We start from the raw sequence: 26,918 nt of genomic DNA on the forward strand, positions 1-26,918 counted from the left end.
AATCTTGAGTCTGAACTTGAATTCTCAAAATAACCGGCAGAACTGAATAAAAAGTTATCTTTTTGCCTATAATTCACTATTCAGAGTTTAGTTTTAAAAATTACAGTTTATTTAGGATAGCTGATTTAAAGAAAGAGTTAATGTCAAAATAAATCAAATCATATTAAATCCAACTTCAGAGGGTAATAGAATTTATACACACATACACAAACATATATACACAATGTTGAAATGCTTTATTTGGAAAATATTTATATGCTGTAAGCACCATATTCATACCTACTAACACATACATAAATTCACACCTATAAACTATATTTTTAGACTGTAGATAGGGAAATAGAAAATAGTTGATTCAAATTCTCTAAAAGGAATAACAGAAAACCAATGAAACTAAGAAGGAAACCCAAAGTCTTATATAAACAATTCAATCTTCTCTATTTCCAATACTGTGATATCTGCACGAGTTCATTTTAGCATGGCTAGACTCAGAGGTAAAAATCCAGGACATTAACAAGTAATTATTCTTTAAAGAAAAAAAATGCTAGTGAGGATAGTTATGTGAAAATATCACACAGTTTTGGGTTTAAAAAGTATCTGAATAAAATTTATTCTAACCAGCGGCAGCAATGCACGATCATGTAACATAATGTGAATAACATGTTGGCCTTTCGTTAAAAATAAAAGTTCTTGCATGTAATGGCAATAACTTAAAATTGAACAGGGAAATAGTATAAATTTCATTTTAAATTTTAGCCAAGTCAGGTGAAATGACAAAAGGCTAAATGTTAAAGTAGATAAATATGATATGCAGACTTAAAATTCAGTATATCTTCTGCTTTCTAGCATTAAACAACTAAAAAACTGTATAAGAGGTATAATTTTTTTAAAACACTGAGCATAAGGTGAAAAAGGACTGTAATACCTGAGAGAAGAAAAACAAATAAGGGGAGCTTTTTCTGGAAAGAGTTTAGTACCTGGATAGTGTTTTTAGTCAGTAAAACAGCAAGCGGGAACCCAGGCTGAGCCCAGTGGTATACTGAATTGAGAGTATGAAGTTAGGAGCCCTAGGAGTGTGGGAGGCTGGAATTAGTGAGGCAGAATCCAGACAGAAGAAAGCTGCTGAGAAAGAGAACCTGAGACATCTGTAGAGGGTCTCTCTCCAGTTTTCAATATTGATGAGTTCTTTTTTTTTTTTTTTTGAGACAGAGTCTTGCTTTGTCACCCAGGCTGGAGTGCCATGGCACAATCTTGGCTTACTGCAAACTCTGCCTCCCAGGTTCAAACGATTCTTGTGCCTCAGCCTCCCAAGTAGGTGGGATCAGACGTGTACCACCATGCTGGTTAATTTTTCTATTTTTAGTAGGGATGAGGTTTCCCCACATTGGCCAGGCTGATCTCAAACTCCTGACCTCAAGTGATCACCTCAGCCTCTCAAAGTGCTGGGATTACAGGCGTGAGCCACCACACCTGGCCCGATATTGATGAGTTCAAATCAGCACATATATGTGAGGAAATACCCATGGTCGGTGTAGTGGGTTGAATCATATTTCTAAAAAATTCATGTCTACCCTAACTTCAGAATGTGGTGTTATTTGAAAATAGTTTCTGCCAATATTAGTTAAGATGAGGTCATACTGGGTTAGGGTGGGCCCTAAATCCAACGACTGGGGTCCTCATAAAAGGAGAAGAAAGAGATACACTGGAAAGAAGGCAATGTGAAGACAGAGCAGATTGAAGTGATGGAGTTACAAGCCAAGGAATGCCAAAGACTGCTAGCAACCACCAGAAACCAGCAGACAGTTATGGAACAAATTCTTCCTTAGAGCCTCCAGAAGGAACCAATTGTGCTGACATACTGATTTGGTATTTCTAGCCTCTTGAACTGTGAGGGAACAAATTTCTGTTATTTTAAGCTATCCAGTTTGTAGTTATTTGTTACAGCAGCCTTCAGAAAACTAATACAATCAGGCAAAAACCTCCTGAATGTATTAGAGCTAAAAATTCCCAAATATACCGAGCCAGGAATAGTTCCTCGGCAGACAGTGTGGAAATCTTCATAATTTACAGTTCACGTTGAATAGTCAAAAAGATCTTGCATCAGTAGTGAAGTGAAATTAGTCTTATCCTAAATGCTATTGTGGTCCCACAAAACAAAGCTTAAAAGCAAGACTGGGCTGGGCGCAGTGGCTCACGCCTGTAATCTCAGCACTTTGGGAGGCTGAGGTGGGCGGATCACCTCAGGTCAGGAGTTCAATATCAGCCTGACCAATATGGAGAAACTCTATCTCTACTAAAAATACAAAAATTAGCCAGGCGTGGTGGCGAATGCCTGTAGTCTCAGCTACTCAGTAGGCTGAGGCAGGAGAATCGTTTGAACCTGGGAGGTAGAGGTTGCGGTGAGCCGAGATCGCGCCATTGCACTCCAGCCCTGGGCAACAAAAGTGAAACTCTTTTCTCAAAAAAAAAAAAAAAGAAGAAAGAAGAAAGAAAAAAAGCAAGATTGAAAGATAAAACATTTTCCAAGTAACTTAAATGCATTCCAGAATAAAACTCAAAATTTATAGAATACATTAAGGTAAAATTCACAAATGGTATCTGTTCAACAATTACTGGACATGCAAAGCAGAGAAATACAACCTATAATGAAGAGAAAATTTACTCAATAAAAACTGACCAAGCAATGACACAGATGACAGAATTAGTAGGCAAGGACATTAAAGTAATAGAACATGTAGAGATATAGAAGATATAAAAGAAGACTCAAATCAGACTTCCTTCTGAAGATGAAAACAGATTCAGCGGTAAGAAAAAATTAGATGAAATTAAGAGTAGATTAGATATTGCAGAAAAAAGATTAGTGAACTTGATACAGCAAAAGAAACTATCCAAACTAAAAATGGTAAAAGATTGAGGGAAAAAAACAGCTTCAGTGCAACAACTTCAAGAAACTTAAATATACTTAACTGACATACAAGAAAAAGAGGAAAAAGAAAAGATGGCAAAAATATTTGAAGACTAGCTAAACATTTTCCAAAATTTATACAAAATTAAAACCTACAGATTTCAAGAAGCTCAGTTTACCTAAGCACAAGAAACATAAATATATAAGAAACAATGGTAAACAGGAAATATTAAAAACAGGCATAGAAAAAAATACACATGACATACATTAGCATAAAGAGATAAGGATAGAGGTTTTCCCACTGAAAATAATAAAAGCCGGAAGACAGTAGATTTACATTTTCAGAATACTGAATGAAAAAGCCAGTGTAGAATTCTCCACCCAGAGAAAATATCTTTCAAAACCTGATATTTTTAATCAAGAAATGCTAAAGAAATTCCTTCAGGTAAAAGGAAAAATAGTACCAGATAAAAATCTTATCCAACAAAGGAATAAAGAACACTGGAAATGGTGATTCATGGTTAACGTAAAATACTTTGTTATTGTTTAAATTCCTCCAAGACAATTGTTTAAAGCAATGTATGTTCAAGGAAAACATACACAAACTGCACAAAAGTTAAGTTCTTACATATATAAAATGTATATTATATATATTTATACTATATATACTGATATTTTTTATTTTATATATATATTCGAAATTAGAATATTCCTTGAAGGTAAACTGTGATAAGCAGAGATGTTCCAAAATCCCTAAAGCAACACTAAAACAACAAAGATTTATAGCTAATAAGCCAACAAGGAGATAAAATGAAATATTAAAAAAAGGATCCAAAGGAAGGTGGAAAGAGACAAAAAAGGGAACAAAGAATAGATGGGACAAAGAGAAAACAATTTTAGCAAGATGACAGATTTCCATCAAACTATATCAATAATCATATTAAATATAAATCAATGATATATCCCATCTAAAAGTCAGATTATCTGACCAAACAACAAAAGACCAAATTGTATGCATGCTACAAGAAATCCTCTTTATAAATAAAAGCATAGACAGGTAAAAAGTAAAAAGATGGAAAAAGATACACCACATAACACTAATGAAAGATAGCTGGGATAAGAAAAAGTGAATTTCTGAGTAAAGACTATTACTGGGGATGAAGCTCATTTAATAATGACAAAGGGATCAGTTCCTCAAGATGACCTGACAATCCTAGTTGTTTACACACCTTAGTAGCAGAGCTTCAAAAACACATAAAACAAAGAAGTGCAAGGAGAAATAGCGAAATCTACAAGTATAGTCAGAGATTTCAACATCTCTCAGTAACTGACAGAATGAGTAGACAAAAATCACTAAGGATATAGGAGACTAAATTAACACTAACCTTAACACTTAACCAGTTTGGGATGGGTCGTTCATTATTTTTATCGTGGGAGCTTTAAGGGTGTATACATATGTCAAAAATTATCAGTATGTAAATTTTAAATATATGCAGTTTAAAAAATGTTAATTATAGCTTAATAAAACTGTCAAAAAACAAAATAAATACTTTCTGCAACATTTATAATCATTAAAATCCGAAGTTAAAAAAAAGAATGAAGAAAACAAAGAACCAGAATTTCATACCTGGTGAATACTGGAAGTTGGGATTGAATAACCTGGACTCTAATCACAACAAGTAATAATGTACTGAACATCAAGACAATGAGTTTTACTAGTGTCTGCAGCATAGAAAATGGAATGCTACCCTTTCCACGGAGAAACTGTCCAGCAGTAGTACATAGTAATGGCAAAGTATACTGAAAAAGAAAAGAAATGTTTTAAGCAACAAATAACAACATATTTCAATGTTTTCAATACTGTAGTACTTTCTAATTGCAAGATTAGATACAAGTGTAATTATAAAATTAATGTGGAAGAATGTGTAAAGCTAATAATGAATAAAACTGAGCTCAATAGTCTTACCTAATAATGAATTATACTGTACAGTACTATTGCATACTTTTCCAAGCTGCCTAATGATTCCATCACTGAAATTTAACATACAGTTCTTAAAACACTTAAAAAGTATCATAAAATGTTAAGTAATTTTCAGTAGGTATGAGGATAAAACATGATTTCTGGTATTATTATTGGTAAACACATTAATTTACATAATGATACATTTAGAAAATAAAAATAAATAAAATCTGATTCAACTAGGATAACAGATATCAATAAGAAAATTTATATATTTATAGTTTGGCTTACCCCCTGGGCAATAAACACTTCATACACACAGCAAATTCCTACAACTGTTATTCCTTGTTCTTTACATAATGTTGCAACAGCCACTAAAAACACTGTCAATGCAATTGGAGTCCATACTGCAATTTGAGAACAGAAAATATAAAAATTCAGAAAACAATTTTATAACATCAAAAAAAGATATTTTAAACTTTACTTGTGATTCCATATCCATATGAGTGCTATTTCTCATTAATTAGTAGTATATACTTTAAGATATACTTAAATTTTAATTTTTACTTTATACATTCAAAGCAAAATATCAACATGTATAATTTGAACTGAAATTTTTTACAAAGGGAAAAATTATTTAATCAAATACTAACTTTTAAAACAAAGGTAGGGTGGTGAATTTGGAGAAGAGAAATTTATAGGTTTGAGTGTCATAATTAATAAGCTATCATCCTGAAATGAAGACAAATTCCTGAAATTATGACGGATATCTTTATACTTTATTAAACTGATAAATTATTAAAACCTTAAAATTTAAAACTATTGGGAAAAGTAGGGTACCATACTTTTTTTTTTTAAGACAGGGTCTGGCTCTGTCACTCAGGCTGTAGTAAGTAGAGTGGTGTGAGCATAGCTCACTACTGCCTTGAATTCTGAAGTTCAGGCAATCCATCTGCCTCAGCCTCCCAAATAGGACTACAGGCATGTGCCACCACATCTGGCTATTTTTTTTTTTTTTAAAATTTCTGTAGAGACAGGGTCTTGCTATGCTGCTCAGGCTGGTCTCAAACTCTTGGCCTCAAGCCATCCTCCCACCATGCTGGGATTCCAGGCACGAGCCATTGTGTCTAGCCCATTCTTATAAAAACCAAAATGAAAGTGGTTAACAATAGGCACTTAAATAAATACTATTCTTCTATTTGCAATAGACTGTAAGTTCTATTTAAATGAAAAACATACTTCATTGACTTCAAGTAAGTGTCTACCATGTAGTAGTAATTTGACTAAAGAGTAATGAACTGTGAAAGTTCATTGCGAACTTGTGAGTTTGGGCAGCTTTTCCGGGCTTCAGTTTTCTTATGAAAAACTATAACCTCTAATTCTTTTCTAGTTTAAAAAAAGATCTGGTAGTATGACTGTGTGATCTCAGTTTGCTTTTCATTTTTTCTTTTTGAGACGGAGTTTCACTCTTGCTGCCCAGGCTAGAGTGCAAAGGCGTGGTCTCAGCTCACTGCAACCTCCGCCTCCCAGGTTCGAGTGATTCTCCTGCCTCAGCCTCCCAAGTAGCTGGGATTACAGGCATGCGCCACCATGCCTGGCTAATTTTGTATTTTTTAGTAGAGACGGGATTTCTCCATGTTGGTCAGGCTGGTCTTGAACTCCTGACCTCAGGTGATCTGCCCACCTCGGCCTCCCAAAGTGCTGAGATTACAGCCGTGAGCCACTGTGCCCGGCCGTGACCTCGGTTTTTATTAAGACTATTAACTAAAGCAAAAATTCAAATAATTGACTTAAATCTAAATATAAACAAGAACAGAATTCACGAATTGAATACATTTTCTTTTGTCATTGGGCTTAATATAGAAATACACCTGTTTTTGAAATTGTTTTCAAAGTACTCTATAGACTAAAATTACTGAAAGAAAAAATAACCAAAAACAAAGAAATAAATGAAAAAAACTAAACCCATGAAACTGTTGCAGATACTAAGTATAATAATATTCTTTCTTTAAAAAAAATCTTATAATCTCATTAGGCCAAAACATCAATACTAATAGATTATATTATACTACAATGCTAAATTCAACAAGAAATTCATAGAGGAAGAAATCAGAAGATGGTTATTTACAAAACAGGCTGGACCTAATGTTGGCCCTTGAAGGATATACAGGACATGGAAAAATTGGGAAAGGTGGATGTATAAATAAATAGGGGTGAGGGTAAGCTAGGCAAATGAAGGATATAGAGAATAGTATGAATGGATGTGTATGTCTACATAAAAACTCATAGGAAATAATAGCATTGAAAGCAGATATTTTAAACAGTTTATATAGCCAGTTTGGCATATATTATTTCACTGAATCTTAAAATCACTCTATGGAGTAAGAACATGGATGTAATCATACCCATTTTTAAGATGAGGAAAGAATTGTAGAGGTATTTTTTAAAAAGTAACAAAGAATAAGGAGACCAAGACTTTAACATGGTTCTTCTGATTTTAAATTCAGAGCTTCTCAGTAATTTGTATTTCTACTCCAAGGAAGAAAAAGCAAATGGTTACCTTTTACAACCTTGAATTCCATCTCACCAACTAAGAGTAATAAATGCAAATGTCTTACTGAAACCAATCACTTCAGTTCTTCAGCCTCTAGTGACTATATTACTACATAAACACTTTGATTTTATAATCAGATCACTGTGGTTAAAAGTTACATGTGATTTTGTCCAAAACAAGTATACCTGGTAAATAAGTTAAGGACACTTAAATCCATTCCCATTTCAAGATACAGGCTTCTAAACTGACTCTACATGTGTAAAAGAAACACATCTTCAGCAATCACTTATTCAAACAGTTATTTTAAGTATCTACTACATTTCAAGGGTATAGGGAAGAGAGACAAGTAATAATATACTCTGTCAAATGGTGACAAAGTTTAAGTGTTATAGAGAAAAAAAGAGGATGAAGGGAAATAAAAATAGCACCACTGGGAAAGATGAGTAGTGATATTGACAACATTTAAGTGGATATTTAAGCAGAAACCCAAATAATAAAAAATTCAAGTGTAAAGACCCTGAAATTGGATGACCATATTTACAAAAGGGGTATGGGACATGAATATAGAAGTTAAAATGAATATAAATAATTACAACTTGAAAACCTTTGCACAGGCCAGTGTATACTAGATACAATAGGGACTACAAAGATGATGTGGAAACTGTGGCTTCAAGAGTAAAATTACTAAGAGTACAAAGTATCATAGTGGTTAAGAGGACAAAGAGAGGTCCAAGGTAGATTTCAGTATTTTTTCAATTAGAATTTAAAATACATTACATTCATTCACTTGCTTATTTCTTCAATATACTCATACTAAACACCTACTGTAAACTAGGAATCATTTTAGGAAATGAAGATCAAAAAACGGAGAAAAAGTTACCTACCCTAAGGAAGGTCACGTTCTATTGTGAGAAAGCAATAAACAAAAGAAAAATGTAAACTATGTATTTTCAGGTTAGAAATGAGTATTTTCAGAAATGCAAGTTAAAGGCATAGAAAACAACATTACTCTGTTTTTGTTTCGGTGAAATGGTGAACTAGCTTGACCTGTTGGTCCCTTCCCCAAAAATCAACCCTAGAAAAAGGTAAGTAAGAGGGAAAAATAGTTTCTAAGACACTTTTTTGGAAAAAAAAAAAAAACAAAAAACACGAAAACCTTAGCATTTCGAGGTTATTTTAAGCATGTATGGTTCTGTGAGTGTTATGAGGGATTACATTTAAGGCAGGAGACAACAGTGGGAATTTTTTTTTTAACTTTTGTTCTATCCTCTCCTGACTGCTTTGGGTAGATCACTATCTGCTCCGTTACTGCAGAAATCCACAGCTACAATGGCTACTGGGTGTTCCAGAGGTAAAAGCAGAGTACTTCAGAGGTCTTGATGGGGTAAGAGGTAGGTATTTTTTAAAAGGTACAAACCAACCAATCACTCCTAGGCAGTAACTTCCACAGAGCTACCATTTAAATGCAGAGGGATGGTGGACTGGCCTCTTAATGCTGATTCTCTTAAAGAAAACAAAGAGTGTGCCTAGTAGCACTGGTAGGAACAATAGTGATCCACAGTAGCTCTGCGGAACCTGGAACTTTATATCCTGGTTTATAATTCCTTTCATCCCTTCGGACTCACAGGATGAACAAAGAGTGGCCCCGGCCTTTCCCTTTAACAGGCACAGTGGTTTATAACTTTAGAAGAACATGTGGCTTGTGCTCACAAGCCAAAACAACTAAATATCTGAAGGATACAACAATCATAAAACAGAGAGAACAAACATAATAACATACTACTAAATCAGAATTACTTAAAGAGACAGACTAAGAATTTCAAATAATTCTTTTTTGTTGTTGTTTTGAGACGGATTCTGCCTGTCTCCCAGGCTGGAATGCAGTGGCGCGATCTCTTTTTGAGACGGAGTCTCCCTCTGTCGCACAGGCTGGAGTGCGGTGGCATGATCTCGACTCACTGCTACCTCCGCCTCCCAGGTTCAAGCGATTCTCCTGCCTCATTCTTCAGAGTAGCTGGGACTACAGGCGCCCACCACTACGCCCGGCTAATTTTTGTACTGTTAGTAGAGACAGGATTTCACCATATTGGCCCAGGCTGGTCTGAAACTCCTGACAATGTGATCCGCCCGCCTCAGCCTCCCAAAGTGCTGGGATTACAGGCGTGAACCACTGCACCCAGCCCAAATAAGTAATTCTTAAGGAAATAAGGCAAGATATTAGAATTGTAAAGAATAAGAAATCATTAAAAATCACCAAGTACAAGTATTTGGAACAAAAGATACAATTTGGTGAAAAGCTATTTCAGTTAGAACAGGGAAGGCATTTCTAAGACAGAAATACTTAAGCTGAGGCCTGATAATATAGAGTAGTGTATAAATGAGACTACTAAAGATCTAAGGGAAGAAAATTCAATAATGGGAAATGCAGGTATAAAGGTGGGTGCTCTGCCTGTTTGGGAACAGCAAGAAGGTCTATCTAGCTATAGTGAAGACAGCTAGGGCAAGAATGGCAGAAGATATTAAACAGGTAATTGAGAGCCCGATTATAAACCTGTAGGCCACAGTATTTTCTAACTTTACCATTCAGGCTTTGGTGAGGATGGTACTTAAAGAGGATATTGGTTTGCAATTCCATATTAGTTACAAAAGTAGCTCCTACTACATGATGCACTGCACAGGTAGGGGACTATCATTATGCACATTTAACAGGTAAAGAAATGTAAGCACAGAGAGGTTAATTTGCCTGATGTATTACAGTGAATTGAACTAGTAAATAAACAGTGGAGCTAGAAATTGAAACCAGACTCTTTAGTCCATGCTTTTAAGTACTATGCTATGCTGCCACTCAAATTGTTTTAAGAAGGCATTGCGCAAAGCAGCAAAGGCAAACCTACTTCTATTACAAATCCAGAACACTCTAAGATGTTTGGCTAAATCATGTGTTTCTTGAACCTCAGTTTCCACACATAAAACTAGGCTTCTTGTCATGAGTACCTTGGAACTACAGTGAGAAAATCTGCCCCCTCCCCGAGAACTTAAAGGTTTGTGCCCACTGTGCCCACACTTGAAAAAAATCATTTTTATTGCCTGGAACTTGTTTTCTGATAATGCCAGGAATCATTAAGAGTAATGAGCTAATGTATACGAAGCACTTTCCAGAGTAGGTCACAAGGTAGGAGCTCAATAAACAGCTATGATCAACACACAATAAAAGTTATATTCTAGGAGGCTTTTAACCTTGCCTAAACAATATGATAGTCTACCAGGTGTTATTTATCCAAAGACAATTGAAATACTGGAATCTATATCATTAATAGATAACAGAAGATGGAACTAGGACTAACTCTAAAACTCTTCTATTCTAAGGTTACTTGGTTTTTAAAATTAGATCATATAAAATCTATTAGCGCAAGATAAAAATATAAATTATACACAAACTTCATAAATACTAGCAATGTTACATATTTCATATTTTCACATATGCTAAAGTAAAACAATATATAAAGATGAATCCCAAATGCGGTATATAATGTTATAAGAAGCACTTGGAATAAATAAAAATTCCTTAATCAAGTTTTAGCACTGTTAAAAAAAAATCAAATGTGCGACATGTACTTATGGAATTGTCTGGTCCTTTTGATCTGGTATATGACAAAAAAGCTGCTAGAAAAAAGATAGATGACAAAAGTTCTGCTCTTCCAACAACTCCCGTTACCTAGAAAGGAAAAATGAAGGGGGTTTGTATTAATAAAGAATATCTTGAAAAATTACTATATATAATGGTAAAAATACTTTAACTTTTCAAGTGTACATTTGTTTCTTAAACATTCTTTGGGTGCCCTCAGGTGGTGAATTTGTGAATCTTACATAAATAGAAATTTATTAGTGACTCTTAACAGTTTATACTTTTTTTAACTTATTTTGAAATAAGACTTATAGGAAGTTTCAAAACTAGTAAAGAGAGATCCTGTGTACTCTTTATCCAGCTTTCTCCAATGGTAACCACTTAAATATGGTAGAATATTTAGAATTTAAGTACTTCTTACATATTTTCTTAAAATATGAATGTTCTTAATATACAAAGGTACCATAAATTCAGAAAGTTATATCTCATAATAAATCTGAAAACTAAAGTTTAAAAAGACAATAAACTTTAAATAGTCCTTAGAAATTCTTGTTCATTAAAAAAAGTGACCGAAGAACTGTATTCATGTATATATTTCTAAAAAGATTTTATATTCTTGAATGAAAAATGTTTATGTTTCAAAAATGTTAAATTTAAAAATTTTACACAGTAGGAAGTTAGACTTTGTGTACTAGAAAGTTAAGAATTAACTGTATGAATTTAAGAGTCTTCAAATATTTGGATTAAAGTCAGGGTTAAATTTTTTTTTGCTTAAAAATATATACCATTATAATCACTGTGCAGGATTTGTAAAAAAGGAAAAAGAAAAAAAATCAATTCATAGTTTTACTTACTGCTTCTGTGTGTATTGGGTGCACTGCAAAAAGTAAAGAAGCAATCACACTACTCTTGTTGTCCAGAAAAAGTTTGCATACTTTGAGAAATATCACACTAACCACAGCATGAAAAATCATATTCAGGAGATGATATGACATTGGTTTTAGTTCACTTAACAAATAATTTAAGCGAAATGTCAATACTGTTAAGGGACGGTAAGACTTGTGGCTTCTCTCCTACAAGGAAAAAACAATCAGTGATTATTAAAGTACCTTGGTCCAACAGGGTACAAAAGCTCATCATTGCATTTACCATTAAAGATATTAATATCTACATTTTACTGAGAAATAACAATAAAATATGAAATGTCTTAAGAGTAACACAAAAATAAAATTTTATAATCTGTATTTTTCTATTTCCTTAGTCCACAAACAAGGTTAATTTCCTCCTTGATATACAGTGGTCAGAGAACTAACAGTAAAAGGACATTTGACAATTAATTCCTCTTCAATATAACAATTTTAAAAAAAGACAATGCCGGCATTGGTCAAGTTAGAGCACGGGATTCTCTCCAAAGCCTGCCTCCATATCTATTAGCAATACAAAAGTTCATATAACTACTGGCTAGATCTTCATAACGAAATGTAAGAACAGAATGCTTACCAGTTCAATTAAAATAGTGATGACTCAAAAAGGTACTGTCTAGCTGTTTTATGAAAAACATCTCCATAATGTATAAATCTGAATATATTAAACTAGGAATTCCCAAATTACAGAGAGTAATACAAGAGTAAAAACTTTCTTAGAATATGAAAATAGACACCATTCTTGTGGTATTCTCCTTTGGCAATAAATAAAATTTCATGTAAAGTACTGACTTTCTTTTTAAATTATAAGTTACATTTAATCAGAAATAATTCTTTCCCTAACACAAAACCAAACCAGATTTAAGAATAAAACACACAGTTCAAATATATATAAAATATTAATCAAGTTATTTTTTGTAGTTTTATACAAAGGGCATTGACATAGTTTGGATGTTTGTTCCCTCCAAATCTCATGCTGAAATGTTGAAGGTTGGGCCTGGTGGGAGATGTTTGGGTCATTGGAGGTGGGTCCTTTATGAATGGTTTGGTGTCTTCCCCACTGTAATGAGTTCATGTGAGAGCTGGTTGCTTAAAAGAGCCTGGAACCTCCTCCCCTCTCTCTTGCTCTCTCTCTCACCATGTGATACACCTGCTCCCCCTTCACGTTCTACAGGTAGTAAAACTTTCAAGGCCTCACCAGAAGCCAAGAAGATGCTGTTGCCATGCTTGTACAGTGTGTGCAGATCCATATGCCAAATAAACATATTTTCCTTATAAATTACCAGGTACTCCTTTATAGTAATGCAAAACAGACTAATATAGGCATCCATATTCAGCTTCTTTGCTCTTCTACTTCCTATGATATTTTGCTGTAACTTTCTGGCACACAAGTAGACTTAAGCCTGTTCATCCTTACTAGGGAACATTAGGAAACACAAAGAATAAATCTTTCCCATCTTGAAATTAGGAACATTTTAGTGTCTCTGTACTGACTATATACTCCATAATGTACTATCTACTTAGAATGTTCTTTCCTGCTTGCCTAATTCCTTTACATCCTTCAAATTTCATCTCAGGCATATAAAGCTATTTTTAAGGCACTGTATTGAACTGACATGATTTGTACTAGAAAGTAGAAAAGGACTCTAGAAACCCTCTGGGTACCTGAAATGTCACTGTGGCTACAATGGAACAAATATTCTAGGTGAAAGGATGTACTCAGAAAGTAGAAGGGAATATGTACGTTGAGTTTCAGTATACATAATTGTTCAGTTAGGACTATTAGACATACATATACTATAGGTGATGACCAACTAATAGACCAATTATTAACATAAGTAATTATTCACATAACTCATTAGGGATCTATTTCAGATTCCACTGTGACAAATAATCATCAGCCTATTAGATACCAAGTTTACTTTGTGAAAACACCTAGGGCCATTATGAATAAAACAATTCAGATCATTATTACTTTCGGGCATATTAAAGAAAAAATTACTCATGATATTAGTTGGCAATAAAAATACACAACAGTATAATGAATGATTAAGCTAACAGTTCCCTGTTAATGTGAATCTCAATATAGGGATGGCAAAATCATAATGAGATAAAATATTTGCAGAAGTTACCTTAGCACAAGGTACTTTATAGGCCAAATGCCAGAGGAAGGTGGCTCATTACAGCCCCCTTGCTCCCAGCCACGGCTATACCAAAGAATCCCCTGGATGACTTAAACAAAAGCCCCACCCTCCCTCCCACACAAAACAACAACTAAACACACACACATACAAAATAAGACAAAAATATTTATACCTACATCCCACTCTGAGATTATCTGAAATAACAGGTTTGGACAGAGCCTTGGTAATATGTTTTCATTCTTTAGATGCCCCAGGCAAATTCTAATATGGCAGTCAGGGTTGAGATCAAATGAACTATCAATAAATAGAGCGGCACATATCTATAGCATAAGCCTACTAGAGAGATAATCTAAACACTGAGAGGTTCACAGGAGTCCAAAGACCCCTAATATGGCAGTATTTATATGGCTTAGGAGAATGTCCTAAGCCCAAAATGTGTTTTTAAGACCTACATTGGCACAAAAATTCTTGTAAGATACGTGTGGACACGTATCTTCTAGGCTATCATAACTTGATGATATCAATGATTAGATCTTTGAATATGCTAATTCCAGGCTTATCATGAAACCTATGACACCTAAGGACTACCTAGGATAATTTTCCCTAGTGTCACATTTGCCTTCAGGGAGAGAATATGCCCATCAGAAAATACAAGGAAACTACACTCTTCACTCTTAATAAACTGTTATTCTAGTTTGTTCATCCATTCTGTCAGAACATATGAGTCTTTTTCTTAGTCCATCTGCTTACGGGCTTTCTGGACAAAATCAAATTTTCAATCTGCAAAGCTGAGAAAATCACTGAACAGATCACTGACACCATGGTATGTGATATGTGTGTGTCCCTGCCCAAATCTTACATCAAAATGTAATCCCCAATACTGGAAGTGGGGATGGTGGGAAATGATTGGATTATTCGGGTACATTTCCTATGAATGGTTTAGCACCACCCTGCTTGGTACTGTATTTGCTACAATGAGTTCTTGTGACAGCTGGCTGTTCAAAACTGTGTAGCACCTCCCACCGTACTTCTCTTACTCCTGCTTTTGCTATGTGAAGTGCCTGCTCTCTCTTCCCCTTCCGCCATGACTGGAAGCTTCTTGAGGCCTCCCCAGAAGCAGATGCTGCTATGCTTCTTGTACAGCTGGTAGAACTGTGAGCCAATAAAACCTCTTTTCTTATAAATTACCCTGTCTCAGGTATTTCTTTATAGCAATACAAGAATAGCCTAATCTAGAAAATAAGACCATTTAATATGGCCAGCTAAACTATCAGTTCAAAACCTCAACATTATGACTAAAATCATAACAGATACTAGCATAAATTGAGGGAATGGACACATAGTTCTGAGGGTCTCTGGAGATCAAAGGTAGGTATATAGGAGGACAAGCTGTCTAGAATAATGTATAATAGGGCCGTATTTTCCCCCTTATTATCAAAAGATTTTTTTTCAAAAGCTAGAATTGGGTGAGAACAAAAAGGCGAATAAAGTCTTCTTACTAAATAAGACAAAATAATTATATATGCTTGTGATCAGAGGAATGAAAGAGTCCATCCCTAACCTTGAGAGGCTTCCAAATTTGGGGAATGGGGAAAGCGGCCACAATGACCGAGAAACATAATGTTAACATTGCAGAGAGTTACATGTTATGTTTCAACAATTTATTCAATATCTATGTGCCAGGTAGTGTAGATAAAGTAATTCATTTATTACTTGAGGCCTTAAATGACTTATGTTTTTATTCTACTTTTCCACCTGGGAAATTTACGTTTATTAATATATAATTTTAGTTTAGAAATCAATATCCCTTAGAAATTTGAAGCATTACTCTCTTTTTTATTTTGGAAAGGAATTATCCTTTTACAGATCAGGAAAATGACTTTCCATCTGAAAGATGTATTCTCACCTATTTCACACAGCTAATATATGACATAACTAAAATTGGAATCCATTCTATATGATATCAAGCTGATAAGAGTTTAATCCCAAACAGTTTAACAGTGACCTTCAAAACAGTAAAAATACCCTCATAAAAGTGAACCATATGGATGAATAAAAATTAAATTATTGAACTAAACTTTTGGGCTCTCAATATATAACCTGAATAACTATTATGTAAGAGATAGGACAAAGATTCAAAATTTGTAATAACCACTTTTTCTGCAAGAGAAATTGGCAATATGTGTACTTACTATTTTTACTCTTAAAGTCTTATCTATTTATATTGAAGTTGCCATATTTTAAAATGTTGAAATATATCACATCTCTTTTGCCTTACTCACAAAACAGAAAAAAGAGAAATAAAGTCAATTAGCAAGAAATAGGCATGTATTACACCTATTGCTCTCCCTATACATTTGGTTTTCACATAAATATATTTTATTTTTAAGAAGTTAAGCCAAAACTACCTATTGGGTACTATACTCGCTGTCTGGGTGACAGATCGGTACCCCAAACATCAGCATAACGCAATATACCCATGTGAAAAACCTGCATATGTAGCCCTGTATCTAAAAGTTAAAAAAAAAAAAAAAAGCAGCAGCCAAGGTACACAGGCAAAGAAATAATCAAGTACTGCTTTAAAGAAGATAACCTCATCCTCAGCTTCCTGTTCAATTTATTACAAACATGTTACGTTTCATATAAAAATTTTAGGGTTAAAAATCTGTAACTGCTGTGATGATAATGTTGATAAAGACCTAGAAGTAATAAAATACCAGAATATTTCAAAATCTGAGACATAAACAAGTAATATATAAGTAATTACTTACCTCAGACATAGGGGTTCCCCAGAAGTCATTTTGAAATAAAGTTTTTAAAGGTGTAGATGGATGCAAGTCTTTGTTATCCAGTATTGCTGAAACATCATCAAAAACAAAACCACAAAAGAGGCTGTTCCAATAGCAGGCAGTAACCACACCTACTATTAAGGTTATTTCTTTTAGATTAATATCAGCCATCTTTTCTATAAGCACTTCTGGACAAAAACTGGAAAAAAAATCATGAAGATAAAATAAGGAACATATTTATTCCAAGTAAGTTCAATTTTAGTAGGTGGGTAAGTAATTGCATACTAATTCTCCAGAGAAAAGCTCAGCTAAAATGCCATCCACTTCTAAGAAGCATAAGCTAATCACATTGTTGAAATTCAGCCCCCGCCCCGCCCCTTACTGGATAAAGCCAAGTAAACTCCTCTCCTATTCCAAGGTAGAAGACTGGAGAGTTCCTCTGTAGATTATTTAAAACATACGGTCTCTGATAACAGGGACATTAAGTCAGCCCCCTCTCTTAGGAGATAAAGCCAAGTAACCTTCTCTCCTATTCCAAGGCAGAAGACTGGAGGTTTCCTCTGTGGATTATTTAAAACATAGGGTCTCTGATAACAGGGAAAAGGCAGCATATTGAAAATAAAGGCTAAGTAAAAAAAAAAGTCTGTCCATTCCTTTTCTACTGGGCACAAAATTCCATAAAACTTTACAACACTGAAAACAAATAGGATTCTAAAAGCTTCTGGAAATAAAAAAGCTTCCAGAGTAAGGATCAGAGATCAAAAATCATTTTTTTCACCCAAAATGCTGTGAGTTAGAAACAAAACAAAACAAAAAATTCCCTTCCAAATTAAAAAAAGGAGTAATGCTTCAAACTTCTGAGGGATATTGATTTCTAAACTAAAATTCTATATTAATAAACCTAAATTTTCCAGGTAGGAAAGTAGAATAAAAACCTAAGTCATTAAAGGTCTCAAAAAATTTACCTCTGATATTCCTTTTCAAGAAACTAGGAGAAAAGGTACACTAGTAAAATGAAACAGTATATTAAGAAACAAAGATACAGAAATCAGGAAATAGGATCCAATATAAGACAGCTATATATACATGTTGTAATTTAGAAAAACCAAATGAAAACAACTCAGGATATCTACCTTTGGGTAGGTAAAAATCAAGTTTTGTGTACAGGTCAGAAACCTCTCTTCCCATAAATAATCTCAGGCCACTGGCTTGGTAACATCAGTTCACTTGGGGTGACAACCTGTTGTTTGGTTAAATGTTCTAACCACAGGAAAGTTTAAAATTAATAGAAGAAAAAAGTAAATTAAACCTGTGGTTTCAATGCTTTAAAGTTATACTTGGGAACAACTTATGTATCTAATCTTTAGAGTACTTGCAATGTTTAAGAGAATCTAACATCCTGGAGACTTTGATACATTAGCTGTTAAATTATTGTTAAATAAAATAATTTAAAATAAATTAAATAATTTAAAAATATATAATAATATGCATAATAAACAATATTAAATTATGCATCTGATTTTTTAGAGTAACTGCAACCTTTAAAAGAATCTGACATCCTGGAGACTTTGATATATTAGCTGCATAACTATAATTTTAAAATATATAATAATATGTAGAATAAACATATTAAATATAATAAACTACTGACTATGTAGTTTCTGGATTCACAACTATAGTTGAAAAGTATAATAATTAGGTAAATACACAAACAGTATTGGAATTTTTATAAGAACTTGGGATTTGCTATAGTTTTAAGTTTTATTTCCTAAATTTAATCAGTTCTTTAAGTATTGAGAAAGTTTTCTTTAAGTTAGGCATCTGAAGTACTTAAAAATGAATACATTCAAAATAATTCAATTCTTCAATATATCTTTATTTGATGTGTATATATATATATATACACACACACACACACACACACACAAATATATAGGTATGTATATGGTTCTTCTGTTAGTTGTGCCTGGGTCACTCATGTGCTTATAGTTATCCCGTGGCTTGATTAGGGCTGGATGGCTTTTAAGGGGTAGATTTCTCAGCTTTGAAAACTAGTCTCTGCTACTTATTAACACATCCTCTAATAGGTTAGCTTGGGCTTCTTAAATGATGATCTCAGGACAACAGGAGGGCAAGGTTCAATGCACAAGCTCTTTATAAGGCTCTATTTAATGCATATTTTAAAAATTATTATTCAAGTAAGGTACATCCTGAATCAATGGAGAAGAAGTTATAAAATGGCCAAGATAACAGAATTTTTAAGATTCCCCAAGGGAGCATAGTATGAGAGAAAGGGAGAGAGAGCATGTTATGAGCTCAGTTGTGGAGTCATCTTAAGTTACTTCCAAGAGTCACCTGCAAAGTAGAGGTTGCAGGGAAGGGACAGATTTACACAAAGGCATAGACAGACAGGGACATGACTCACTGGGGGCCATTATTGTAAACATGTAACACACTATTCTTGTTAGTTGTGAGAACTTCTAATTTTTCCTAGGCACAGAAGCAGACTCACAAATGCAGTTTAAGTGGATGGGATGACTGATTTCTGTTTGCTTACAAAAATGGGGTGTTACTATATATGTGCACAAAATCCAAGTGCAATTGGAAATGTGAAAGGAAAATAAAACTTGGGATCTCAATTCATTATGCCTATAAGAAAAAATTAGGGTGAAAGCTGAGTCATGCAAGAAACTGCTCTCCTTTTGTTCTTAGCAGACAGCTACACATCAAATGTTAAATATCTCCACAGGTAGCTAATTTATGACATTCACCTTATCTTACGTAAAGTGCTGATTTACCACCCCACATGAATACATAATATCTATTTCCCTCTCTGCTCTTTTTCTCTTGCAACACGTAGATTACCGTATCTACCCTTTTTCTCTTCCAGTGGATTTTTCCCCTTTAAATATTGAAGCCCTCAAAATCATCTTAGAGAAAGGAAGAGACTACAGACTATGTAGTCTCTTCTATGTAGTCTCTTCCATGATTCAGTGTTTATTTCTTTTGGGCATGTCCCTAACCTTGGCAAAATAAACTTCTAAATTGAGACCTGTCTTAAATACTTTTTGGTTCACAAAGACTTCTCATGAGCTACATTATAGATATACAAAACTAAATACAATCCCTTCAATAAAATTGTAAATTGTATTAAGGCAAATTGTTTTGCCTTAATTTCGTGGACAAGAATGAGTGTGCAGCAAGCAGACACTTGTCTTCCTTCAACAATGAGGAAACTGGAAAGATTAGTAGGGAGTCAGTGTGAATTAAGCCATTAACCATGGCTTAATTTGCCATGAAGATAAGGCAAAACAAAATGTTTAGAATACACAATGGATGCAAAATGGCCATGCTTTGTTTAAGAGATTGGAGAAGTAAGATACTATGACTTTTCTTGGTAAGTCAGCAAAAAGGAACTGGAAGTAACATCTAAGGAATATAAATTCATTGCTACAGAGAACAAAGGTAAGCAATTATAAAAGGTGAGGCCTTCTTGTGAAGTGATTTTGGTCAGATAAAACTGTTCACAAAAGCCTAGGGCAGAAAGAAGGCAGGTCCAGACAAGTGTTCTTATAACAAGGCCACTTACAACATTGTCACATAAGTCCCATTTCTTGATGAAAACTGACAGGTGCAAAAAATCTGATGAAAAATAATAGAGCTTTGGCAATTTTCCTCAAAAATATACAGTGAGTTACTGAACTAGAACTTGAGTTAAATTTCCTGACTCACAGATAGGTACAAACAGACTACAATGCATAAATACTTAGTTGACTTGTTCAAGCCAGAGCTGACTTGTTCACTGCTGTATCCCCAGTGCCTAGCACAGGAAACAGGATAAAAAATACATCTTAGAATGAGTTAAAGAATAAAATTTAGGTAAGATTTTGCTTTTAGTTACAATTGTTACTGAGATCTAGGTTACAATATTAGCTTCATCAATTATTACTTAACTTCTATGAACTTGTTCTCACTTCTGAAAAATTAGAATAAAATTTACCATTAGAGACCAGGCACCTTGAGTTTATGAATGTGAGCAAGAGGGTGGTGGCAGTAAGGGTAGAAAAGAGTAATACAGACAAACAAAACCAAACTTGTAAGTGAATACATAAAAATAAATTATAATGAATGAAAAAACCAGAAGAAAAGGTGTTACAGCAAACAGATTTCTATTATGAAAATAAACACGCAGTAGTAAGCATAGTGTATGACATAACATGTGCTCAGTAACTATTAAATTTCATTCCTACCATTGTCAGAGGTATTTGAATCACAACAACTCCATCTTGAGTAGGGGCTGGGTAAAATAAGGGTGAGACCTACTGGGCTGCATTCTCAGGATGTCTGTCAGTCATTCTAAGTCACAGGATGAGATAGGAGGTCCGCACAAGATACAGGTCATAAAGACTTTGCTGATAAAACAGCATGCAGTAAAGAAGCCAGCCAAATCCCACCAAATCCAAGATGGCGAGAAAGGTGGGACGTCTGCTCGTTCTCACTGCTCATTATACACTAATTATAATGCATTAGCATCCTAAAAGACACTCCCACCAGCGCTATGACAGTTTACAGATGCCATGGCAATGTGAAGAAGTTACTCTATATGGTCTAAAAAGGGGAGGAACACTCAGATCTAGGAATTGCCTACCCTCTTCCCAGAAAACTCATGAATAACCCACCCCTTGTTTAGCATATAATCAAGAAATAACTATAACAATCCTTAGTCCACCACCTCCAATGGGGGTGTATGCACCTCCAATTCTTTCTTGGCAAGATCCAAAAGCCCTCTCCTGGAGTCTGGAACAGAACCCCTTTTCAGAAACACCATCCCATGTTAAATTATGAATTAAGAACACTGAACATGAAGAATATTTAATTCAAATTATTGAGTAAACACTTACAAAATTAAAATATAACATTTAATAAAAATAGCAAGATTGAGGAACAAGCACTTCACAAATATTGGTTTCCCAGAATGTCTGAGGAGGTGTATAGAAGTTAAGAATATGTCCTCCAGCTGGAGAGATCTGTGTTCAATCACACTATTTAAGTTAGAGTACTTAGCTTCTCCAAGCCTCAGTTTCTTAACTTAGATAGAAAATGAGGACAATGTAAGCACCTGTTTCACTGGATTGTAAGGAAGAATAAACAAGATAATGAATAGTATTTGGCATATAATCTTTCAGAATAGTAAAATTGTCATTCCTATAAATCTAACTAATGTCTTTAAAATTCATCTCACAAAATCAGTATCTTTTTATTTTGTACTGAGCTACTTATTTTACCCAAATTGGGGGTTTAAAAAGAAACTCATTACTTATTTTCGAAAGGAAAATTTACTGTGAAGTACAGTAATTTTCTTTTTAAAGCAGCGTTTTTAAAAAATAAAAAGACAAAGCACTGGTCCAGATAGTTGGAAATACCATTTAGATTTAACTCTACAGCTTCTTAGGAAAGTTAGGTAGAGATGTATCATACTCCAGCATGATTGTGAGCAGATAAGCAGGATGAGCAAAACTTGCACGAGTAAGAGTGGTAAACACCAGAGTAGGCGCTTTCATGGAAGGGCACCCTAGGTAACCAAGCAAGTGGCAACAGTACAGGTGAGTCCTCGGGTCCCTTCTCTCTCCATCCCCGGCAGTGGCCCGGACAAGTACTAACCTCTCCTCTCTAGAGCCTTCACTTCATACCACCTCCACAACCATCAAGCCCCACGATCCGCGAAGGGAATGGTGCTACAGGTAAGGCGGGCGGGGTCAGGGGATGCCGAGACCTCTTGTCAATTCTTCGCTCGCCCCGGAACGAGGATCACGGCTACGCGGCTCTCACTCTAACTACCAAGACAGATTCTGATACTAAACAAGGCTAAAACTTTTTGTTTTTTCCTTCTTACAGAAGGCACTACCCTGGACGCCGCTTGCAAACGCCTGAAAAGAAGGCAGGGTGTTCCCACTTTTTCAGAATGGGACCAGGCCCTACGGCCCCAATAGGTGAAGCTTCTCTAACCCAGGACTGCTCCCCTCAACTCCTCCCAATATGCTGACCGACAGCTCGACCTCACCTGGGTGCGGTTCCGCCAGGGGATGGCTTAGGAAAACCTCAGGAAGAGAGGCCCAGCCAGTGACGCCACTGAAACCACAGTCATGGTCTACCTCGTTCAGGCCACCAGTTCGTAGGCGCCTGAGCCGCTGCGCCTCCCGCCTCTGGGTCCTTCCCTCCGCCCCGGTACCGTCGCAGCCTTACGCGTTGCATGCCGGGAGCGCCTTACCTCCTCTTCTCAGGGACTTCAGTTCCCAGCATGCACAAGCCTCAGGCAGAACTGCACTCTGGGATTTGGAGTCCTCGTTCCACGCCTTCTCATCATCCTGAACACTGAGTCCTGGGACTCCGGAGGAGAATCTAAACGTAAAGCATCACCCACGGTCGTGAACTGTAGGCTCTCCTTGCATCCGGGATCTTATTCTGGCCTTGGCGGAGTTGGGGATGATGTCGCCTAGCACCCGCTGCCGCTTTGGCTTGCTCGGGACCGTTTGGCTGGACCCAGAGTCCGCGTGGAACCGCGATAGGGATCTGTCAGGGCCCGCGGCCGGGTCCAGCTTGGTGGTTGCGGTAGTGAGAAGCCTCCGCTGGTTGCCAGGCTTGGTCTAGGTGGGTGGATCCCTGTAAGCAGGATTAGCGAGTCACTCCACGCTCAGGTTCTTTAGCCTGAGGGCCCGTGTGCCACAGCGTAGCTACTCCGCCCCTTCCAGCCTCGGGTCCATAATACCGCCTTGCTTCGGTTCCAGTTTCCGCCGCACAACTTCACTCATTCCAGTTGTTAATTTCTGCATTTTTTTCCAGCGCCAATTCTGTTTCTCCAAATCAGGCGTGATTGTCGGCCTTCCACAGACCCTCGCGCTTGCCAGGATTAGGGTGTTCGCGCGCGTTGTGGGTAAGGGTGTGGAGGAAGGGACCCAGAAATCTTAGTCCTAATTTAGATTAGTGTTAGCAAGGAAGCTTTCCGTCACATTTTATTTAGCCGGTACATTCTGACAGTTTGTGCCGACTGCTTTTTTGATCAAGGCTATTTTGCCCACTTACCTGTTTTGTGGCCCGCTTGTCTGTTTTGCTAACATCAGAAAGCTATAATGAAATAATCTGCAAAAAATGTAAGGTGCTAGAAAACCAATAATACTGTGTACCTTGAAAATGCTAATATCCACCTGTTTTGTTACAGAGGTGGAGCACAGTGAAAGAATTCAAGATGCCACCTAATATAAACTGGAAAGAAATAATGAAAGTTGACCCAGATGACCTGCCCCGTCAAGAAGAACTGGCAGATAATTTATTGATTTCCTTATCCAAGGTGCTTAATTGGTCAATAATAATAGATATGTACATTAACTTATGATTAATTTATTAACAAAATATGAATTTATTTTTTTCAGGGACAACTATAATTGTCACAATCTGGAAGAGTTCTTATATTTTGCTTAAAGGTTATAAAATATAAAACAATTGCTTTTCTGTTTACTTAGGTGGAAGTAAATGAGCTAAAAAGTGAAAAGCAAGAAAATGTGATACACCTTTTCAGAATTACTCAGTCACTAATGAAGGTTTGTATGTAGTAGATTTTAACTATAGGTTTGGCTATTAGTGGAACTATAAAAATCTGTTCTTATATGAGGTAATCTTTGTGAAAATACTTGGTAATATCTACATCACCACTAAAAAATGCAATATATTTAAATATGAATTAAGTATTTTAGTGTGTAAAACATTGCTAGTTTCTACTTAAAGTTTCTAAAAGGGTGTGTAGGGGAAATAGAATGAGTATGTTGAAAAATAACATAAGGAAATATATCTTGAGATCCAAATGACAAATGCAGACAATGACTGCTATAGGGATTTGTTAAGAGGGGAAGTGATTTAAGAGGTGTCAGAAGACTTCACAAAGGATCAATACTGAGGAGTAATGTTAGATAAGTGGAAGGCAATGCAGTGGTAAGATAGTAAGGGAATTCTAGAGCTGTTGGTTACCATAAATAAATACTGAGAGTAGGAAATATGTTTATTCTTTACGTTTGAGGAAACGAGGTGCAGCAAGTTTGTAGCAGACTGTAGAGAAAACAAATCTTGGGTAAGTACTTTGAGATAGGTTGTTGAGGGCCTTAAAGGTATATTTTATGCTATCAGCAATTGAGAAGGCAGTAAAGGTTTTCAAAACACAATTGATAGGTACAAAAATATGCCTTAAGGCAAAACTGAGTATATTATACAGGACAAACTGAAGGAAATTGGAGTTATGTAGACATCACATTATAGAGGAGTTTAAACCTGAAATTATGGATTAGAATAATAGCAATTGGAACAGAAAAAAAGTAGTGGAAAAACATTACAAAGGGAGATGTTGCATTACTGGATATAAGACTTGAGGACTTGAGGTAAAAGGGAGAATCAAAAATGTTTCATGCTATTAAAAATCTAGAAATTGTAGTCTTAAGTAAGAAAATTGCCTGACATGGTGGCTCACGTCTGTAATCCCAGCACTTTGGGAGGCCAAGGCGGGAGGATTGCTTGAGCCTGGGAGTTCGAGACCAGCCTGGATAATATATTGAGACCTTGCCTCTACGAAAAAATTTACCAAGCATGATGGCACACCAAGCATGATGGCACGCCAAGCATGATGGCATGCACCTGTAGTCCCAGCTATTCAGGAGACTGAGATGGGAAGATTGCTTGAGCCCAGGAGGCAAGAGGTTGCAGTGAGCTGAGATTGTGCCACTGCACGCCAGCCTGGGTGACAAAGTGAGGCCCTATCTCAAAAGCAAAAACAAACAAACAAACAAACTATTCAGCAAATATTTACTGAATGTCTCCATGTGCCAGCCATTGCTGGCACTAAGGATCATAACAAATAAAACAGAATTTTTATTTTCAATGCTTACATTCCAGTATAAAGGCATATTGAAATAACTGTTTTTTAATGTTTAGATGAAAGCTCAAGAAGTGGAGCTGGCTTTGGAAGAAGTAGAAAAAGCTGGAGAAGAACAAGCAAAATTTGGTAAGCACCTTGGAAAAAGTTTATTATGGTATTAAGTAATGAATTCCATTTGTTCATTAAACTGTAGAAAATTAAATTATATTCTATAAAACATATGTTCAGTTTATTTTTAATATATAACATTTAATAATAAATATTTCTAACTCCTATTTTATGGATCTGCCATATAATACTTTTTGTTACCTTATAATCATGATGGACTCTTTTAAAAGAATTAATTTTGTTATTGAAATTTATTTAAAAGTTTGTTTTGTGGTAACTAATCAATTAAAACATTTGTCTTTTTTTTTTTTTAAAAATAGAAAATCAATTAAAAACTAAAGTAATGAAACTGGAAAATGAACTGGAGGTATGTCTTTTTGTATTCCCTAGGATGTAATTGTCATTAATTTTATTTTGAATTGTTTTCAAATTTTAAAATTATTATTGGCTGGAGAAATTATAAGGATGATTGTAATCATGGTTATTTGTTTATTCTGTATGTGTTCTACATGCCTATTATGTGCCTTATATTGTACTAGGGACTGAGCATATGGTTGTGAACAAAATAAAAAGTTAACTGCTGGATGGAGCTTATAGTCTTGGGAAATATACAGAAAGATTACTAGTAACTGAGATGGAGGGTGGGTGGGGATTTGAGGAATAGTGACCAAAGGGTGTTATAGAAGTAATTTTTGACAAAGCTGAGGGCTAAAATATGAATGTATTGTTGAGGAACAAAATACATTGAGATTCCTGAGAAGGTAGGAATGTAATACAAATGGATCAGCCTTTGAAAGGAGGAATACCCTTTTCCTTTGTGTTAGCTGAGGAGGAAGAGTGGATGAGCGTAGCAAGAGTGGATGTGTATAGAAGCTTTTATGTTTGTAGGCATAATGCCTGGAAGTTGAGAGGTTGGTGATGACATCATCTGTTAAAAAGAGTGGGAAATGGTGTGGTCACATTTTAAGGAAATTACGTAAAATCTGAAATACA

General features: G+C 35.4%; 2 protein-coding genes across 3 annotated transcripts in view; one reads left to right on the forward strand and one right to left on the reverse strand.

Moving 5' to 3' along the window:
- Positions 1 to 23,152, reverse strand: part of TMTC3 (transmembrane O-mannosyltransferase targeting cadherins 3) — a 57,740-nt gene extending 34,588 nt beyond the window's left edge. Inside the window, exons 1-6 of one of the 2 annotated variants that reach the window (XM_003259624.3) lie at positions 22,962 to 23,152; positions 16,883 to 17,099; positions 11,899 to 12,117; positions 11,035 to 11,134; positions 5,157 to 5,272; positions 4,533 to 4,705 (exon numbers count right to left, since the gene is read on the reverse strand). In XM_003259624.3, coding sequence (XP_003259672.2) covers positions 4,533 to 4,705; positions 5,157 to 5,272; positions 11,035 to 11,134; positions 11,899 to 12,117; positions 16,883 to 17,071 — 797 coding nt within the window. In that variant the 5' untranslated portion in view covers positions 17,072 to 17,099; positions 22,962 to 23,152. Of the gene's footprint in view, positions 1 to 4,532; positions 4,706 to 5,156; positions 5,273 to 11,034; positions 11,135 to 11,898; positions 12,118 to 16,882; positions 17,553 to 22,961 lie in introns of those variants that run through there. The other variant, XM_030819884.1, reaches the window with a different exon arrangement.
- Positions 23,153 to 23,231: 79 nt separating this feature from the next.
- The window catches only part of CEP290 (centrosomal protein 290), a 102,754-nt gene continuing 99,067 nt past the window's right edge, over positions 23,232 to 26,918 (forward strand). Inside the window, exons 1-5 of the mRNA XM_030819885.1 lie at positions 23,232 to 23,548; positions 24,117 to 24,245; positions 24,418 to 24,495; positions 25,874 to 25,943; positions 26,246 to 26,292. Coding sequence (XP_030675745.1) covers positions 24,144 to 24,245; positions 24,418 to 24,495; positions 25,874 to 25,943; positions 26,246 to 26,292 — 297 coding nt within the window. The 5' untranslated portion in view covers positions 23,232 to 23,548; positions 24,117 to 24,143. The remainder of the gene's footprint in view (positions 23,549 to 24,116; positions 24,246 to 24,417; positions 24,496 to 25,873; positions 25,944 to 26,245; positions 26,293 to 26,918) is intronic.

Source organism: Nomascus leucogenys, chromosome 10 (genome assembly GCF_006542625.1).
Source record: "Nomascus leucogenys isolate Asia chromosome 10, Asia_NLE_v1, whole genome shotgun sequence".
NCBI classification, from domain to species: Eukaryota; Metazoa; Chordata; class Mammalia; order Primates; family Hylobatidae; genus Nomascus; species Nomascus leucogenys.